The sequence below is a fragment of the Meriones unguiculatus genome, chromosome 21 (assembly GCF_030254825.1).
Source record: "Meriones unguiculatus strain TT.TT164.6M chromosome 21, Bangor_MerUng_6.1, whole genome shotgun sequence".
NCBI classification, from domain to species: domain Eukaryota; kingdom Metazoa; phylum Chordata; class Mammalia; order Rodentia; family Muridae; genus Meriones; species Meriones unguiculatus.
In genome coordinates this window covers 5,594,068-5,615,243 of record NC_083368.1, presented here as the reverse complement: position 1 = coordinate 5,615,243, position 21,176 = coordinate 5,594,068, and the positions used below count along the sequence as shown (strand labels likewise).

The window sequence follows — 21,176 nt, the reverse complement described above, 5'->3', positions numbered from 1 at the left end:
TGCTTCTCATCAGTTGGTTAATTTCTTTCTAATTAGTTTCTCAGAATCTATTATGGAACTTTTCCAATTACAATCACATTTTATCACTTAAAACTCATGCTTTGGTTTAACTTTTACATGGCTGTCGACTGAACTTGAAAGCCACTATTGTAACTGCAGGAAGAGATGCTCCCTCATGTTTTATGATCCTGAATAAGAGAGGATGAATGACTGTTTTACAGGATTACTTGGCAAATGAATGTCCCCCTCTCTCTTCTCCTGCTCTCCTGTTTAGTCTTATCCGTTTCGGTGAGGAAATGGAAGGGCGTGTCACAGATTACCTTTCTTTCTTTGGGCACCCATAGGTGCCCATCAAAATGCATCGGCTTTACCAAGATGCTATTTCCAAGTACCAGGACACTCATGGTTATATACTCTTGTGACCTGAGATCTCAAACTATCAATCAATCTTTCTCTGTGCCTACACCTTAAAGCTTCCTTCCTAATGAATGCTCAGCAAGCTGCAAAGCTGAAAACAGCAGAGCAATAGAGAAGAACAGTTGCATTGACCAGCAACATTGCCACTTCCGTTGCTCTCTGAACTAATCACTACATTTTCTGCTCATAACCGTTTTCAATACTGTGGACTCCAAATATCTTTCTTATTCCTCTGTCTTCTGAGATCTGACTCATTCCTCTTCTTGTTCTTGTTTTCTTCCATCTCCATTCATGGTCCTTGTTTGGAGTATCAGTCTCAGAAAGACCCCTGGAACCAGATTTCTTGGTTTTGTTGCTCTCCTTGTGGAGTGCCTGTCCTCTCCAGGTATTTCTATCTCCCTCTTCTTTCCCAAGATTTCCTGCACTCTGCCCAAAGTTTGGCTATGGGACTCAGCATCTGCTTTGATGCACTGCTTGGTAGAGTCTTTCAGAGGCCCTCTGTGGTGGGCTCCTGTCCTATTTCCTGTTTTCTTCCTCTTCTGATGTCCATCCCATTTGCCTTTCTGAGTGAGGATTGATCATCTTACCCAGGGTCCTTCTTCTTGCTTAGCCTCTTTAGGTGTACAGAGTTCAGTATGCTTATCCTATACTATATATCTAGTAGCCACTTATAAGGGAGTATATACCATGTGTGTCTTTCTGTTTCTGGAATACCTCATTCAGGATGATCTTTTCTAGTTACCTCTATTTGCCTGCAAATTTCATAATTTCCTTGTTTTTAATTGCTGAGTAGTATTCCATTGTGTAAATGAACCACAATTTCTGTATCCATTCCTCTCTTGAGGGAAATCTGGGTCGTTTCCAGGTTCTGGCTATTACAAATAAAGCTGTTACAAATATGGTTGAGCAAGTGTCCTTGTTGTATAGTTGAGCATCATTTAGATATATGCCTAGGAGTGTTATAGCTGGGTCTTGAGAAAGCACTATTCCTAATTTTCTGAGAAAGTGCCAGATTGATTCCAAAGTGGTTGTACAAGTTTACATTCCCACCAGCAGTGGAGGAGGGTTCCCCTTTCTCCACAACCTCTCCAGCATGGGTTGTCACTTGAATATTTGATCTTAGCCATTCTGATGGGTGTGAGGTGAAATCTCAGGGTCATTTTGATTTGCATTTCCCTGATGACTAAGGATGCTGAGCATTTCTTTAGTGTTTCTCTGCCATTTGACATCCCTCTATAGAGAATTCTGTTTGGTTCTGTACCCCATTTTTTAATTGGATTACTTGATTTGTTGCTTTTTAACTTTTTGAGTTCTTTATATATTCTGGATATTAGCCCTCTGTCAGATATAGGGTTGGTGAAGATCCTTTCCCAGTCTGTAGGCTGTCGTTTTGTTCTGACGACAGTGTCCTTTGCTTTACAGAAGGTTTTTCAGTTTCATGAGGTCCCATTTATTGATTGTTGCTCTTAGAGAAATTTCAGATAGTTAAAAGATGCTCCCTGCAGCTGTGAGTGCAGGCATTGAGTGCTGAGGCCTGGGGCTTAGGCTGGCAGACACCCAGTCTTGTGGCTGTAACCCCTGCAGTTGAGGCCTATTGTTTAGATGTTAGCCAGAGATTTATGCCTGCATGCTCAGTTGCAGGCTCACTTCTCTAGACTTTAATGACATATGGCCCTGGCACTTAGTAGCCTTGTAACCATCAATGTCCAGCTCCAATGAATGCTCTCAGCAGGCAGGCAGCTCCTGCCAGTACTAACAACCCTTGGGTGGGACACCAAGGCTGGGACCCTTGTCTGCCATGGCTAGTGTTGTAGCCTTCTGAAACAGATCTTTGTTTCCAGTGTCCTCATGTCTAAAGCAATGTGTTATAGCTCCAGAGCCTAGAATGTTAGAATCCTTAATTGTTGATAGCAGTTAGGATATAATTCTTAGGTCTACACTGTCTTCAAGCCTGAGAGCTCCCTGGAACTTTCAGAAGAGCCAGATCTGCAGCTTCTCATCTCTAGATCCTTACACAATGCATAGTCTTCGTGACCTCTGCTCCCTATCATTTATACTCAGCTGCTCTCTGGAGCTTTCCAGTCACCCTATATCCACTGATGTCATCAATCATTTATTTATTTATTTATTTATTTATTTATTTATTTACTGTTACCCTATCAGCTGCTCTATTGATGACAAAGGTCAATTGGCTGATAGTTTCTCACTCAAACTGACAGGGTACCAGAGAAATTCTAGTAGCTCTCACTTAGGGAATCACATGACCTCAGCTACCAACTTAGCTTATTTAAAAGAAAATATGCATTAGAATAGTGTTTATTATACAGGCTTATCATTAATATTACTGATGTTTTAATGGTATTTAACAATGTCTAACTCTGTAACTCTGCCCCAGTTCCTCAGAGTCTAATTCCAATCAGTCAGCATTGAAAACACACTTATAAGTAACATTACAAAAAAAAATAAATAAAAAAATAAGTAACATTACATGGACTCAACAGGCTATGTTAGAAATATGTATCTATATACAAATATATGCATATAATAATGACAAAAATATGACCATAAATTTGAAGGAGAACAAGATGGGAGGGTTTAGATAAAGGAAAGAGAAGGGAGAAATTTAACTAAAATATAATCTCAAAAATTAAAAAAATATGAAAAATGATCAGTTCTTTCCTTTTATTACTGCTACTTACCATATTCACACAGTCCTGGAGCCCAGTTGCTGACTGCTTTTGCTTGGGTCTGCCTTCATGAGGATATCAAGATAATATCCTTGCCTCAGATAATAACTTGCCTCAAAATGTGCAAGAAGTTTCCTCTTCTGAAACAAAGGCAGGTGTGAGATGTAGCTTTAGTTAGGTACTGTGTTCTATTCGTAGTTTCTCCCCATTATAAAAGAATTCCATTTCCCTAAGCTCTAGAGTTCTCTTCTATCATAAAACCAGTTTCTGTGAATGTTGGTCTCCCTAAACTTTCCCGTAGGCACTGGGAAGCGTCCTGTGGCTTTGGGAAGCCGATTTGAGGACTACGCTCTATACATTGCTATTCTCCTAAGCAGTAATGCAACTTGTCTCAGGCTTAGAACAATTTTGTAATTTTTTTTCAATATAAGGTTTTTTTGAATGAGGTAGACAAGTGTGTTAATTTGCAAGTTGTAAAAAAATAAAAATATGGACAGATTTTAAGCAATCATTGCTAATTTCAACATGCTCACACCTTCTCCACTTTCCCTCACAATACCCAATACAACAAGAGGTTTTGCTGTTATGCTCACCTGATCCTCATACTCTACAGCCATTCTGCAGGTCACTGCAAGATGGTTTTTTCTGGAAGAAATTTTACCATTATACCCACCCTGATAGCACAGAGGTTATTAAATGTGCAAACCCTGTTGGCAAGTGTTCAGGGTGCTTATCTATCTTCAATTTCCATTCCCACTTGGACAGAATCATATTCCATAATATATCCCATCTCTGATTTTACCAGGCAGCCCCAAAATATTCAGATGCAATCATGTTTTGGGAACTAATCTTTCCTCATTTTTAACATCTTATTTTTACTTCTCAGTAAAAATCATGCTTACAGTCTCTTAGTTTACCAACCTTCACATATCATTTATTTTGTACAATTAATATTGTATGAGGTGAAACTATGTTATATATCAGTATATACTCTGAAATTATTGGCATCATTCACTGTATAGAAGCATGTTTATACTGCTAATTCTACTTTCTTTTGAAGAGCATATAGATTGATATTAGCAGGAACATTGGGGTTTTGGTGGCATAAATTATAGATCTCATCAATGAATTAGACTGTAGGGAAATAACACTTTCTATTTCAATTTCATGAAAAAGATTGAAGTCTTTGCTGCTACATAAAAATACCATAAAGTCCTTGTGATTTGGTGAGTTCTTCATATAAGATAAATTTAAGTCTACATTTGTAGAAGATACATCATGTTTTTGGAAGTTAGCCACCTTGCAGCCAGTTGTACTCATAAGCACTAATACTGTGTGATAATTATTGCGAGTTGTAAGATTACAGCATGCTTTTCTGTGCTGTGCTTATGTCACAGTTGTATCTGGCCAGAATAAGCAGCTTAGAGTTTCGTAGGCAGCGCACCACCCCTCTGTGAGTTGGAACCCAGAGACTACAAAGAAAAGGTCATGCTTTTCATAGAGTTCTTGTCCTGATTTACTTAAAAGAACCAGTGACTGGAAGATCAGGAGATGTTTTCCTAGTAGCATCATAAGAGTCAATAAAAGTGTACTCATCCCCCCAGAATGAAGGCTGGAACTTGTCCCACCAGTGTGGTCTGTTATCAGCCCAGCTTCCTGCTGCTGTGGGTCAGCCTGTGCTGATGGATGCTGGTAGCTCTGTACTTGCAGCTTCTGCTCTGTTGGTATCATACCAGATGCTTCTTACCCATTGCCAGGACTTAAGCATATGTTCTTACAGTATGCACCTGAATTCCTGGGCAGCTCAGAGGTAGGGAGAGAGAAGAGGCATGTGTGCCTGTTTGAAAAAGACAAACATTGAGGTTCCTTAGAGTCTCAAATTGATGAAAACAGACAAAAGATTTTACTATTCAATTTCAGTCTATTCTAAGGGAAAAATTAGTTATAACTTGATGATATAAAAATAAGTATTCATTAATAAGATAATATGTGTTTACTGAAATAAATAACAAAATTAGATGCTTTCCTAACACAGTAGATTCTTAGTGAATATTCTGTTATATTACCATGTACTTGTATTTTTGGCTACTTATGTCACCATATTTAGTATTTATGATGTCACAGGTACCATTTGGCACATGAGTAGTTGGTTACCAAATACTTTGCTCAGGAAAAATTATGCTTTCTCCAGAGTTTCCAAACAACCCATCATGTGTGCAGTTCCTAGTAAGAGACTCTGAGACAAGGTGCTTAGAGTGGTTTGGTAAGGAAGCTTTTATTTGCTCCACAAGATGACAGAGCTGGCCATTTCCTCCAGATGAGCATTTCTGTCACATACATGCACTCTCACCACACAAGAGTGCCTGTGGCCACCACTCACAGTTATAACGATGCTCACACAGTCTTAGTGCAGATGCTCTGCCTGCCTGTGGGAAACTGAGAGTTCCTGTTGAACATTCAACAAAAGGAGATCTAAAGAAACCAAAGTGAAGAAAGAGCCACTGAGAACGATGAACAGAGCTGTGGATTAACTTATTGAGAGTTTAATAATGTATGTAATCCAGAAATAATGGATGTTTTAAAGTAATTAAAGGACTATAAATAAACACTTAGTGCCTAATTATAAAGAAAGGAGAGACAACACTGAGTTCATCAACTGTGATGAGGAAGTAATTCTTTCTTTCTCTTCAGATCCTATGTGAATAAGTATGCAAACTAAATATTGTGGCTAGATATGGATCTGCCCCTTGGATTTAATAGATCATTATGCCTCAGGGTAATAATTAAACTGGACACAATGCAGGGGCTTAAGAGGGATTACCTTCTTCAGACTCAGCAAAGCTTTGCTCCTTGTCAGCAGGAGAGAAGGAAGCAACTCAAGTGATGATAATTCAAATTATTCTGGTAGGTGTAGTGTCAGGACATCTGATAAAATAGCTTACTACAAATTCAGACAAGAATGTTGTCTGAGTGGGGCTCTTCATTAGAAGCAACTTTGTCCATTGTCCCCTAAATACAAAAGTATGTTTTGTCCTTGGCAAAAACATTATATACACACACTCATTTCCCTTAGCCATCTGAGATTATTTTTCCTATTGCAAATAATAACAAACTTTAATTAATACCAGAGATAGTTCAGGCATTCATAAATTAATTATGCACCATTCATGGAATCTGGCTTAATGTTTTATTAGGAAAGATTTATTTACAAGAAGCTTCACACACACACACACAGACACACACACACACACACAAATCATAGTAATTAAGAGGGTGGCTTTGAAGCCAGGTAAAATCTGTTCAGTGGTGAATAAAATGGGGATCATAATGACAGCCATCTATGAAGAGTAGTTTGAGTTCAGGTAAAGTTTCTAAGGTCTTTGGAATGTGTTCAGACCCTGAAGAAGCACCAAGGAAGGTCTGTTCTTTACTGTTGCTCATTTATAAGTAAGATGGACAAGAACACAATTTGGTAGCCTTTTCTTTCAATTACCTTTGTTCATTATTTGTTTACCTTAATTTAATGTGTTTGTTTACTTGCTTTTGAGATCGAGTCCAGGCTGACCTGCAACGTACTATGTAACCAAGGTTGGCCTCACATCCTTGGCAGTTCTACTTCAGGCATGAACCACCATGCCAGTTTCAGTTACCTCCTAAGAATTCCCTTGCCTATCAGCTTTCTTTAAAATCTGGTTAAAATTTCTCCTTTTTTGTTCAGACGTGGTTAGAAGTTTCCAGAGAAACTCTAAGGACAAAAGGAAGAGAGTGGCCACTATTACTGTGTCACAATATTTAACTGGGACAGAATTTTAGAGTCCATTTGAAATAGATTGCTGTGATCTGCGACTTCCTAGCTCCTCCGCGCTGATGGTCTCATGAAGACACTGGACAATATAGTTAGCTTGAGAGACTGGGGCCCAGTGAGGAACATTTTCTTCTAAACTGTAGGCCTGGTAGACTTCATCTCTGCTCACATTTCTGCTCCAGCTTTCCTTATTTCTATATTTTAATTTTAATTTATTCATTTTACATCCTGGTTGTAGCTCCCTCCCTCTCTGACAGGTCTCACTTTCCCTCCCTGTTTCTCTTCTCCCCTATCCCCTATTCCTCATGGAAGGGGAGCCCCCATCCAGCATATCAAATTGTATCAGGACTGAGTGCATCCTTTTCCTCTGTGCCTGGCAAGGCAGCCTCTCCAGGGAAAAGTGATTGAAAAGTAGGCAACACAGTCAATGTCAGAGACAGCCCCTGCTCTCCTTACTAGGGAACCCACATGAACCCTGAGTTGTACTCTGCTACATCTGTGTAGAGGGCATAGATTCAGTCTATGCATGGTCCTCGAGAGGGCTTCAGTCTCCACAAGCCTCCCTGGCCCTGGATAGTTGGCTCTGTTGGTCTTCTTCTGGAGCTCCTGTCCCCTCTAGACCCTTCTATCCTTCCCCCCACTTTTCCACAAGGTTCTCTGCATTCTACCCAATGATTGGTTGTGGGTCTCTGCATTTGTTATTACCTGCTGCTGTGTGGAAGAACTCAGAGGACAGCTATATTATGCTCCTGTCTATAAGCATGTCAGAGTATTCTTAATTATGTCAGGAGTTGGCTGTCTCCCATGGGATGAGTCTAGGGTTGGGCCAGCCATTGGTTGGACAGTCCCTCATTCTCTGCTCTACTTTTGTCCCTGAACATCTTGTAAGCAAGGCAAATTTTGTGTTGAAGTTGTTGTGGGTGTGTTGGTGTTCCCTTCCTTTCTCTAGGAGTTGTGTCTGGCTTTCTTACACCCTTTTAATCTCTCAGGTAAGGAATATATAGCCTTCCTTTGTCTTCTAAGAGTTCTTAATTTCTTATCTCCTGATTTCTAAGCCTTCATTGTCTGATTCACAACCCCATAACTCTTGTCCATCTTTTGCATACACACAGCTTGTTTGGCCTGAAGTGTTTTTTTATCAGTAAGATAGTAAGACAGAATGTCCATCGTTTCTTTGTTCATTTAAAGCAAGCAATTGTGTCTTGGCTTGTTCAAGTCTTAATGTTTCCTACTTTTTTCTTCAAGATTTTCAGCATTCCCTAAGGTCCCCTAAAATAAAAGCACTGACTCTGTTTCATACTTGGGAAAAATCTCTCTTTTTCATTCAGTTGCTGATTTTAAGACTTCTTTTCGAAGACCAGTGTACTTGCAAAGAGGATGTGGATGGCTGACTCTGTACCCATTGTGCAGCAAATCTTCCTCTGCTCAGCCCACTTGAACTCTGATGATGTCCTGTATTCTCCCCAACCAGAGAGATTCTTCTTAAAAGTTCAATCCACACAAGTTTAAAAATAATAGTAAAACCCTCAAACATATATTTAAACTTACAGAATAATATTTTCCCTCAACGGTGTTAAAACATGAAAAAATGTAGTTTATTCTCAGGTTTCCATTGTGTGTTAGTATTTCCACCATATCATATTAAAAAAGCAGGAATAAAAGCTGGAAGTTGTTACCATGCTGTGCAGGCTCATTAGATGAGTCAGCTAATGACAGGGTTATGCATTCAAAATGGTAGGCAGTATGCTGCTTACCAAAGAGAATGAGGATTAAGATAGCATGTTACCTCCTGAAAATCCTACTTAAAAGTGCTTTTACATGGATACCTACTTAGTGTGCCAACTTGTTTTTGGTAATTGGTAAGAAACATCTAGAAAGATTCCTCAAGTGTATTTAATTTATTATCTTGCTATTTCCTCTTCTCTCAAACCTTTGAAAACAGTGAAATACATGAGTGTTCATCTAGTCTCTTTACTGTTCTGTCCCCCTGAGAGGACTGATGAGACTGACTCGCCACGCCAGAAGGAAAGGAGAAAGCAGGGCGTGAGCTACCAGCCTTCCAAAGTTGAGCATGGCCGTGTGGAATGCCTGTGCATCGTTTCCGTGTTGGACTAGATTCTCCACAAAACTCAAGTGGACAAATTTGTATTCAGAACCTGTAAAAACTCTCTATAGGTCTGACCAGAGAACCGTTTTAGTGCAGGGCTTGCCACTGTTCCCCAACTTTGCTGTTCCCACACAATTGTAGTTGGTGGCACAGTGATTTGTTGTTCATTGAGAAAAGCTTGTTATGTGTCGTGATGCTAGATGTATCCTAATAAGTGAGGACAGATTAAGTCACTATGAGAGAAAAGTAGCGTTTTATATGAACCAGGAACCACGCATCTTCAGTCAGCTTTGTGGCTAATCATTTTGTTGTGATTGTTAAAATCAGACTAAATTTATGTTTTTTTGTTTGTTTGTTTTTGTGGTAGACCTCAAGGTCAGGGAAAAACTTCATCCACTTAACTCTATAGTTGCATTTTATGTATTTATGAATAGTGGGTACATGCATGTGGAGAGGAGTGTTTATTTGCCTGTTCATAGGCTTGGATAGGTTATCGCTCCTCAGGTTACAGACAGAGTCATTTGCAGGTGACAGCTGAGAGTAGATGAGGCTGTCTAGCCAGCAAGCTCCAGGGATTCACTTCTCCCAGCCTCACTTCATGCCTGCCACTAACTCCCCACACGCCCTACCCAGCTGTTATAAGCACCATCTACCCTACTCAGAGAGGGGCACTTTGTGCTTGGAGAGTTGGCCTTATAGATTGTAGAATAAGACAAGAACATTGATGTCTTTTTATTTCCACTATCTTTTCTAGCACTTTCCAAGACTATGAAAGCTAGCCAGCAGGGAGGAAATTCCAAGTTCAGATCCAAACTGACTTCTCTAAGTCCTGTATCCTGTGTTTAGTGTCTTCAGCAATAGTCTTATCACTACTTCTGACTCACAACAAAGAAGAATGGTTAGAGCCTGTAGTGTTTGGGGGTTTTCTAGGGTACTTGTTACCAACAACTCATAAGAAAATATACCATTTGGTGTTTGGTGTAAAAACCCATAGCTTCTGGGAGAAATTTTGTTCATCCATACACATTTTTTCCTTTCTAGAAATCCATGCTATTTTTACTTAAAGCAGAGTTCTGGGCTGCATTTCATATTAAAAGTACTCACTTAACACACTAAGATATATACTTAGATGATCCTTCCCCTATGATGTCAAAATTCTTTCTTTTAAATTTCCTTATCTTTATGGCTATTGTTTTCTCCATTCTTAAGATTTGATCTGTTGAGCAAATGTGTTGCTTCTTTATTCAGGGGGTTGATTAATATTACCTGACATTAAAACAAAACACGTTTTAGCACAGAGCCAAATCTTTACCCGCCAATTTTAGTATTATAGGTGTAGATGGTAGGCAATTGATTAACCCTTACCATTGAAAATATTATTATGTACTGTGGACAGTGTCTCTTAGAAACCCCAGTTGTTCTTTAGCTTCTCATAAATTTTGAAGGGGGGTCATCTTTTATTTTACTGTACTCACACTGGCAGCTGCTACATTGTTATGTTCTTATGCTAAATTACACCGTGTACCATTGCTTAGTAGACTGCGGTTTCCAAGGTCACCTGGAAATCATGGTCAGTTCTGGCCTTAGCTCCTTGTTTTTATGAAAAATCCATGTTTTCTGTATCGTAACTTTGCCATTGAGAATTATCCTATACAGAATGCTATGTGGCAATCTTCAGTGAAAATTTTAATACGTGGGAGACAGGTAAGATGCAAGCTACGCACTTGGGGCCAAGTAGGATGAAGTATGTGAGGGAAGACAATTAGAATACAGACTATGCATTAGGGAGCAGGACGTTACAATACGTGCACAAAGGCGAGGTGGGATGGGAGCTACTCATGGAAAGAACAGGTAGGATAAAAGCTACATATTAGGAACTAGGAAGATACAAGATACGTATGGAGGTGGCAGGTAGGATATAAGCCATGCATTGGAGGCTGCCAGGAAGGAACCTATGAATTAAGGGCTAGGAGTGTTCAGGCTATGCATTAGGGGCCAGACAGAATACAAATTGTGCATGTGGGGCCAGGAGGGATGCAGGCTATGCATTAGGAGCCAGGTAGGCTGCAAGACACACTTCAAGGTCCAGGTAGATGCAAGCTGTGCACAAGGAACCCGATGGTATTGGACCACGGATCTCTCTGAAAAAGAGGAGGTGCAATATTTGGTACCCTTGTAACAGGATTTAGAAAATGTTCACAGATGAACTTAAAGACAGGTATCAGTGGTTTCACTTTTATTAAGAAATCATGGTACCTTTACAGTTTATGGAACCCTTGCCTACAAACTTATTTTTGAATGACAAAATTAAAAAATAACTTCTGATAAAGATAATTCCACAAGAATTTGTGAAATATAGCATTACCTAAATGAGACTCAGAGGAGTGCAATCTTTAGAACAAGAAAAAGTTGTACTCAGAAACACATATACTACATTTTTTAAAAAGTAATCATTATTAATTTACAATTTTGCTGATATTATGTTTAAAATTAACAGATGGATTTTTTGTTTGTTTTTTCTAGACAGAGTTTCTTTGTGTAGCCTTGGCTGTCATAGACTCTATTTGTAGACCAGGCTGGCCTCAAACTCACAATCAACCTGCCTCTACCTACCTGAGTGCTAGGATTAAATTTGTGCTACATGCCAGCCTGACAAAGATGGATTTTAATTGATTGCAGTACATGAAAAACCCACAAGGGATTCACAAGCAACTACCATTATTATCTGGCTGAACTTTGAAGTGTAAACACAGTTACTCCCCCCATAGAGATGGACAACCACATCCAGGGACATCCTTTTCTCTCAAACAGGAAGACATTTTTTAAAATTATACTTAATCTACTTTGTATCCCCCCTCTAGTTCCCTCCCTCCTCCCCTCCCAATCCCTCCCTTCCTCCCCTTTTCCACACACTCCCCTCTCCAAGTTCACTGGTAGGGGAGGGTTTCTTTTTCTTCCTTCTGATCCTAGTCAGTTTGGTCTCATCAGGAGTGGCTGCATTGTCTTCCTCTGTGGCCTGGTAAGGCTGCCCCCTACTCAGGAGGAGGTGATCAAAGAGCAGGCCAATCAGTTTATGTCAGAAGCAGTCCCTGTTCCCATTACTATGGAAACCACTTGGAGACTAAGCTGCCATGAGCTACAGCTGTGCAGGGGTTCTAGGTTATCTCCATGCATGGTACTTGGTTGGAGTATGAGTCTCAGAAAAGACCCCTGTGCTCAAATTTTTTGGTTCTGTTGCTCTCCTTGTGGACCTCCTGTCCTCTCCAGCTCTTACTATTCTTTCCCACTTCTTTCATAAGATTCCCTGCATTCTGCCCAAAGTTTGGCCATAAGTCTCAACATCTGCTTTGATAGTCTGCAGGGCAGAGCCTTTCAGAGGCCCTCTGTGGGAGGCTCCTAACTTGTTTTCTGTTTTCTTGTTCTGGTGTCCATCCTCTTTGCCTTTCAGAGTGGGAATTGAGCATTTTAGACAGAGTCCTCCCTCTTAATTAGTTTCTTTCGGTGTACGGATTTTAGTAGGTTTATCCTATATTATATGTCTATATGAGTGAGTATATACCGTGTGCATCTTTCTGCTTCTGGGATAGCTCACTCAGGATGATCTTTTCCAGGTCCGACCATTTGCCTGCATATTTCATGATTTCCTTGTTTTTAATTTATCAGAGTCAGCAGCAACCAGGATTGGCCTGCAAAGTTGTCTCATCCAGTTTATAACAGAGGCCTCACAGAATACATTAGGAACAAAACAGGTAGTTTACCACATTTCCTTTGTAGTGGATGTCTCTAAGAAGCATTTAAACATCAGTGGGAAGGTGCAGCGGAGTCACTGCATTTTTCAGCTATATGTAAGTCAATCAGTCTCTGTTCTTCTCTCACTAAAGCTAGTTGATGCTGAGAAGTGGTAAGAGAAACATATCTACAGTCACAAAATAGTGAGAAGCTAATGAGGATAGGATTGTAATGTAAATCTTCTGACTGAGTCCTGATGCTGAACCAACACGCAACCAAAACTTGGATTCTTATACCACAGTGTTTAATACTGTGAAAGTAATGTCTTACTTGCCATTTTGAAGTGAGGTGGTTTGGGGACTCTCTGGATTTGTTGATGTTCATACAGCAGGATAGGATGATCTGTAAGCTTTCTTGCCTAACTGCCAAAAGCATGATCTTCAGAGTCTGAGCTTTTCTTATTGTTAGCCATTGCTTCTACCCTCTGCCTATCATCATGTCTATGATAAAGCATAGGAAGATATCATTTATACCACACGTATTGTCCACAAAAGCTGACCATCCTTTGATCTCTTCAAATAAGTCCATTTAGAGTCTGGCTGCATCTCTGCTCATTGATTTTCTCTGAACTCTATCATTTAATAATTGCTTTGCTAGAACAAATGTGAAGGAACAAAAGACTTTTGATAGAGAATACAAATAAGCTATGTTGTAGTGTGCTGAATGTTAGGTGTCTGCATTTGTGGAGAGATAATCTGAAAATTTGGTCCAATCATGTCTTTGTTTTTTTTTTTTTTAACTTGAAGTATGCGTAATTTCAGACTTCAGATTTCAGAAAAAAACTGTTTATTTGAAAGCACTTAAAAATGAATGATTGGGTTAAGAGCATGTGTTTTACTTCCAAAAGAACCAAGTTAGGGTCCTAATACTCATATGGCAGGTTACAACTGTCTGTAGGTCCAGTTTCAGGGAATGTGATGCCTTCTTCTGGCTTCTGCAGGAACCACGCATGCACTTAGTGCTCAGACATGCACTCAGGGTAAACATCCATACACATAAAAGAAAATAAAAATAATTTTGAATGAATTATAAAACATAAACTTTACCTTATACATTTAGGAAAATAAATAATAATGTGTCTGTCTATATATATATTTTTTTACTTTCTTAGAGCTTTTTTATACTTTTGCACTCAACTACTAGATGGGCTCTGTCTAAAAACCATATCTTACTTAACATTACACTATAAATAAGTTCTCATTATTAGAGAATTATATCTTTTATAATAATTTTGAACACATTACCATCATCATCGCCTACTGATTGTAAGCCATTATGTTACTAGTGCTAATGGAGAGAATTTATGGGCTTTAACTTTGGCAACTTCCTGAGTAGTAAGTTACCTGGGCAAAACCTTTGTACTCTTCTGATTGGTAACCCACATTTGCAGTGTTTTTCCAGTGGTTTGGTACACTTAGAATCCATTAGCATTACTAAAGAAAGCCGTTCTGATAACATTCCTCCCAACATCCTATAGATGTATCAGATGTAAGGCTTTTCTTTTTCCCAAACTATGTTTCAGAACTTAAAATGCAATCCCCGTGTGCTATCTCTTCCTTTCTGTAGGGTGAAGAAGGGTACCCACAAGAAGGAATTCTGGAAGACATGCCTGTGGATCCTGGCAGTGAGGCTTACGAAATGCCTTCAGAGGTAAATGCCTGTATACAAAAAAGAAAAAAAGAAAAACAAACAAACAAAAACTAAGAGAAATAGTTTAGGTGTTTAATTTGGATCATACCAATAAGTAACACCAAAACCCTTCCACCTTCAGATCTCCCCCATACTAGGGCCTAGGTAGCTCAACCAAGGAAATATTTTAGAGGAAATGATTTTGATCTTTGCGGGAGAGGGTATTAGATATGGTAGGTCAAAATGAGAACATCCTAGCACAAAAGACTACAAGAAACCAGGCATATGGAAGTTCTGAGCAACAGTGGGCAGATATGACTCATGTTTGAAAAACAGACAAATGATAGCTTAAGATTGAAGATATAATTAAGGTTATAAGCTACAATCTTATAATCTATAGAGCCCCAAGTTAACTTAAGCTTATATTTACTTTAAAATAAATTATTTGAAGATAGGTAAAGTTTAACAGCAGAATTCTGACATAATTAGAATTAATCTTGAGGACAACTACTTAGGCCAGTTACTTAGGATTCTTACTGTTGTGAATGTTAACTGGGTTCTGCCCAGGAGGCTTGGGCTTTAGGACAGAGGAACTGGAGCCTGTGTTGAAGCTTTCAATGAAGGTGGACTTTGCTAATGACAGAGAGAAAGGAGAGGAAGGAAGTCAGCCTTATTTCTAACCATCTCACTTCTGAAGACAAGATCACTGAGCCCAGGAGGTGGCTTCAGGTAGCTCACCTTGGTGCTCTTCACTCACAGTGCAGATCTAAGGAGATAATCCACAGCCCCAGCCATTCACATTGCAGGATGAGATCACATATCAAATGGCACATCTGGAATTAGGCCTAAGAAGCTTAATCTGACAGCTCCTATAACTTACAGATGTCATGTATGAAACAATTGTTTTGACAGAGGAGTTCCAATCACTCTTCTGAGGATCAATTTCATCTGAGTGGAAGGCTGTAATTAAAATTAATTAAAATTTATTTTAATTTACTTCACTCCTGTGAAGTACACACTTGATAACTGTCACTTTCACTGACAACACATGCTGTTTTTCTGTTGTTGTTCATTTTGTTTTTTCCTGATGTTAGGAAGGATACCAAGACTATGAGCCTGAATCCTAAGAATGTCTTTGCTCCCAGTGTCGTGAGATCTGCCGGCCGCTGTTCCATGGCATACAAGTGCCCAGTTCCAACGTGCCCAGTCATGACCTTTTCTCAAAGCTCTGCAGTGTGTTTCCAAGTCTTCCATCAGCAGTGATCCATGTCCTGTACCTGCCCCTCAGCGTCCCGGTGCTTCCCTCTCACTACAGTAAATACTTGGTAGCAGGGTCTTGTGTGCTGTGGCTATTGTGGCTTCAAACCTAAAATGTTAGAAGAAATTTAAAACACCTAAGTGACTACCACTTATTTCTAAATCTTCACTGTTCTTTTTGTTGTTGTTGTTGTTGCTGTTCTTAAAAAGTTGTGATTTGCTATCTTATAAGAGTTTTAGGTGTCCTTTAATGATTCTTTCTGTCTAAGAAGAACAGTATATTGTGAAATTTGTTAATACGTATTTTAAAATATGTGAGCATGAAACTATGCACCTATAAATATTAATTATGAATTTTACAGTTTTGTGATGTGTTTTATTAACTTGTGTTTGTATATAAATTGTGGAAATTAAAATAAAATATTATCTCATTGCAAAATCATTTTCTCATTTCACTTTAGTAATGAAATCATGCTTATCAGGAACATGAACATAAACTGATGCAATAAACTGGAATTTAAAGTTTTTAACAGTATCTTAAGGAATTGCAAGCAGCTAGAGATGTGACATTCGCCTCCAGGAGGACTTCCCCAGCATCACTCCCAAGCCAGTTTGATCTACAGTGCTGCTCAGAGCTGCAGCTGCACTGAGAAACAGTGCATTGGAACAAAAAGTGTGAGTGACAGTGATTACCTCTCTTTTACATATTCATAAGACAAATTAGTATATCAAAGGCAAAGAAAGAACCCCCTTGAAGGTGGAATCTATTACATATATATGTGTATATATATATATATATATATATATATATCCGAAGAAACCAGGAAGTGTCCTAGAATACCTTGAAGTCCCCAGTAAGCACACTGCATATAAGATACCTTAGCAGATATAGGAAGGCAAAAGCAAAATAAAACAAATAAGTTTTCCTTGGAGAGGATTAATTCCCCATGAATGTAACAAAAACTTGAATATGATTGAATAATTATTCATCTTTCTTTATTTTTTATATTTTTATTAATTACAGTTTATTCACTTTGTATCCCACCTGTATCTCCCTCTCTCCTCCCCTCCCAACCCTACCCTTCTTTCCTCTTCTCCATCCATGCTCCTCCCTGAGACCACTGATAGGGGAGGTCTTTCTCCCCATCCTTCTGATCCTAGTCTATCAGGTCTCATCTGGAGTGGCTGCATTGTCTTCCTCTGTGGCCTGGTAAGGTTGTTAAATCATCTTTCTAATTATTCAGGAGAAAAAAAAATCAGAGTCATGATGAAAGTCACTTGCAGGAAGTATTTCAGTAAAAAAAATTAATTTATGTATGGCCATGAGTACTTTGGTGCATAGTGGGCATTGACAGGAGAGGAAGAGGAATGAAAGACTATGAAAATATTGACACTGCAAAGTCTCTTTTGCCGAATTGAGAAAATACTACAGTGTTGAGCTGCATGTGTTCTTTGACACTGGAGAGAAGTGATAAGTCTCATATCTAATTTAAGTTTCCTTGAAGCTGGTGAATAATTCTTTATTAAGGCTGCCCAAAAGTTGTTTAGAGAATGTTTTAAATCTATCAAGAGTACCATCCTTTTAAAAAAGGAAACTCATTAGCAGAACAAAATCAAATGGACAACAGTGATAATGAAGAGTAGAGGGTTGGAAGAAGAATGTTTGTAACCTTGATGGTGTCTATTGTTAGAAATTATACTATAGAGCTCTTCTTCCCTGAAGCAGCTTCTAGATATTAATGTGTGAGCAATTAATTGTTTTGTTGTTGTCATTGTCTTGTTTTTTTTTTTTTTCAATGCACTTTATTCAGGAACCTTGAACAATCATCTGACCCTGGGGAAAGCCAGCCCACAGCTTAAATAGCCTCTGGGTAGCCAACCCAGGCGTGCCACGTGGGCAATGCAGATAGGTTCACATACATGGAAGCAAGCCAGATCCTCAGACTTAGCCAAATGTGGAGTTGTTTGTGACAGAGAGCACTCACCATTGGGAAGGTGGAAGGCAGAAACCAGCTCCATCTTTAAGGCGCAGCATTATGCAGCTCTCTACAGTTCCCCCTTTTTGTTTTAGACGCATCAGGCAAGAGTAGAGGTCTGATCTCTGATATTAGAAATAAATTGGGACTTTGTACTGATGTTCATTTAGGTGTCATCCACCCAAAGAGCATCAGACCCGTCTGATACCTTTTTCTCAGAGGCGGGACCTGGGGCATCAACCCGCATGCAATCAGACTTTCTCTTCTCTGGGTCGAAAGCGGCTGACCCTGAGTGCTTAGCCTCGCATCCTGAGCATAACATTTTAGCTTTTTATGGTAGCCAACCATGCTTGGGGAGACTGTCCTGCTTCAATGGCTGTAAAGGCCTGATTGATCATGGCTGCATTACGCTGTTGTGAGACTCTAATCTTGCATATACACCACAGGCAAACCAAGGAGACCAACACCAGAAGGCCTGCTAACGCTCCCATGCCCGCCCATTCCTTCAGATGATTCATGGCTGCAGCAATCCATGGTGATAATCCTGTGGCTAGTCCTGCGTCTACTCTGGTAGAATTTACTGTGATAATGGCCACTCTCAGCTGCTCCATCGTAGTATCGAATTCTCCAGTCCAATTACCTAAAATATAGCTAGACAATTGTTTAGACAGATTTGCAGCACAGGAAAAATTCTCATGTTGTATGCTAGTGACACAAAGTCCAGCATACTTTCATTGACAGCCAAGTTGAGCCATTTGCCATAGGGTATCAATTTGCTCCTGCATGAGGTCAATCCTCTGATTGAACACCATCAAGCCTCCTTTTAGTTGAGCATTAATTCCTTTTTGTACATCTAAGGCATGAGCTACATTGGCTAAAACATTATTCAGGGTCTGAGCAGTCTGCACAGTATGACTCATGGCTAATGCCACGGTGGTAGCTCCAACAGCCGCCAATGAGATGGCAGTAACAGTGGTGGCTGTAGTTCCAAGATCCCTTTTCTGTCTGAAGAGAGTCATAGTGTGAGGGGCATCAACGGGCACAGGCAACCAGCGAGGCATGTGAGTAACCAGGGCATACCTAAATTCACTAGCATTCCAGCATTGGGCAAAAAAGCAAGTATCATCACCACAATTACTTGGCTCTATCTGGCTAATAATGAATAAAAAATGGGGGATATAAACAAACAGGTGTGGGCTTATAGGAAATATTATGAGAAGCCTTAACCCCCTCGTTGGAACATCTTGCATCAGTTCTAGAACTAGCAGTGGTGGTATCCGAGGTCTGAGTAGGTTCAGGAGACCATTGCCCCCAGGGGCGAGACATGCTCCATGTAAATTGACTAACTCCATGTTTTGCTCCACTTTTGAAAGTCATTTAAGGTTGTTAAATTATTTTCCCCTTTTTTTTTAATTTTTCCTCAATTACACTTTATTCATTCTGCATCCCCCTATAAGCCCCTCCCTCCTCCCCTCCCAATCCCACTCTCCCTCCTCCCTCTGCATGGATGACACTCCCCAAGTCCACTGATAGGGGAGGTTCTCCTCTCTTTTCTGATCTTAGTCCATCAGTTCACATCAAAAGTGGCTGCATTGTACTCTACTATGGCCTGGTAAGGCTGCTCCCCCCCAGGGGGAGGTGATCAAAGAGCAAGCCAATCAGATTATGTCAGAAGCAGTCCCTCTTCACATTACTATGTAACCCAATTGGACTCTGAACTTCCCTGGGCTACATCTGTGCAGGGGTTCTGGGTTATCTCCAAGAATAGACCTTGGTTGGAGTATGAGTCTCTGGGAAGTTCCCTGTGTTCAAATTTTCTTGTTCTGTTGCTCTCCTTGTGGAGACCCTGTCCTCTCCAGCTCTTACTATTTCCCAGTTCTTACATAAAATTCCATTCACTCTGCCCAACAATTGCCCATCAGCCTCAGCATCTGCTTTGATAGTCTGAAGGGCAGAGGGTTTCAGAGGCCCTCTGTGGCAGGTTCCTAGGTTGTTTCCTGTTTTCTTCTTTTTCTGACATCCATCCTCTTTGCCTTTCAGGATGGGGATTGGACATTTTAGTTAGGGTCCTCTCTCTTGCTTAGTTTCTTTAGATGCACAGGTTATAGTGGGTTTGTCCTATGTTGTATGGCTATATGAGGAGTGAGTATATACCATGTGTGTCTTTTTGCTTCTGGGACAACTCACTCAGGATGATCCTTTCCAGAGTCCCACCATTTACCTGCAAATTTCATGATTTCCTTATTTTTCATTGCTGAGTAATATTCCATTGTGTAGATGTACCACAATTTCTGCATCCATTCTTCAGTTGAGGGGCATCTGGGTTGTTTCCAGCTTCTGGCTATTACAAATAAAGCTGCTACAAACATGGTTGAGCAAATGTCCTTTTTGTGTACTTGAGCCTCTTTTAGATATATGCCTAGGAGTGGTATGGCTGGATCATGAGGAAGCACTATTGCTAGTTGTCTGAGAAAGCGCCAGATTGATTTCCAGAGTGGTTGTACAAGTTTACATTCCCACCAGCAATGGAGGAGGGTTCCCCTTTCTCCACAACCTCTCCAGCATGTGTTGTCACTTGAGTTTTTGATCTTGGCCATTCTCATGGGTGTAAGGTGAAATCTCAGGGTTGTTTTGATTTGCATTTCCCTAATGGCTAGTGAGGTTGCGCATTTCTTTAAGTGCTTCTCTGCCATTCGGTATTCCTCTACAGAGAATTCTCTGTTTAGCTCTGTTCCCCATTTTTTAAGTGGATTACTTGGTTTGCTGCTTTCCAACTTCTTTAGTTCTTTATATATACTGGATATGAGTCCTCTGTCAGATAAAGGGTTGGTGAAGATTCTTCCCAATCTGTAGGCAGTCGCTTTGTTTTGGTGATGGTCTCCTTTGCTTTGCAGAAGCTTTTCAGATTCATGAGGTCCCATTTATTGATTGTTGCTCTTAGAGCCTGTGCTGTTGGTGTTCTGTTCAGGAAGTTTTCTCCTGTACCAATGAGTTCTAGGGTATTCCCCACTTTTTTTTCTAGCCGATTTAATGTGTCAGGTTTTATGTTGAGGTCTTTGATCCACTTGGACTTCAGTTTTGTGCAGGGTGATAAGTATGGATCTATTTTCATTTTTCTACATGTAGACATCCAGTTAGACCAGCACCATTTGTTGAAGATGCTATCTTTTTTCCATTGTATGGTTTTGGCGTCTTTGTCAAAGATCAGGTGTCCATAAGTGTGTGGGTTTATTTCTGGGTCCTCTGTTCGGTTCCATTGATCCACTATTCTGTTATTATGCCAGTACCATGCAGTTAAAACTGTTGCTCTATAGTACAACTTAAGATCAGGGATGGAGATACCTCCAGAAGATCTTTTATTGTAGAGGATTGTTTTAGCAATTCTGGGTTTCTTGTTATTCCATAAGAAATTGAGAATTTTTCTTTCCAGGTCTGTAAAGAATTGTGTTGGCAATTTGATGGGAATTGCATTGAATCTGTAGGTTGCTTTTGGTAAAATGGCCATTTTT

General features: G+C 39.8%; 1 protein-coding gene across 2 annotated transcripts in view; it reads left to right on the top strand.

Moving 5' to 3' along the window:
* The window catches only part of Snca (synuclein alpha), a 91,882-nt gene extending 75,749 nt beyond the window's left edge, over nucleotides 1-16,133 (top strand). For both annotated transcript variants that reach the window (XM_021659358.2, XM_021659357.2), the window contains exons 5-6: nucleotides 14,372-14,455; nucleotides 15,529-16,133. In XM_021659358.2, coding sequence (XP_021515033.1) covers nucleotides 14,372-14,455; nucleotides 15,529-15,561 — 117 coding nt within the window. In that variant the 3' untranslated portion in view covers nucleotides 15,562-16,133. The remainder of the gene's footprint in view (nucleotides 1-14,371; nucleotides 14,456-15,528) is intronic.
* The last annotated feature ends 5,043 nt before the right edge of the window (nucleotides 16,134-21,176 follow it).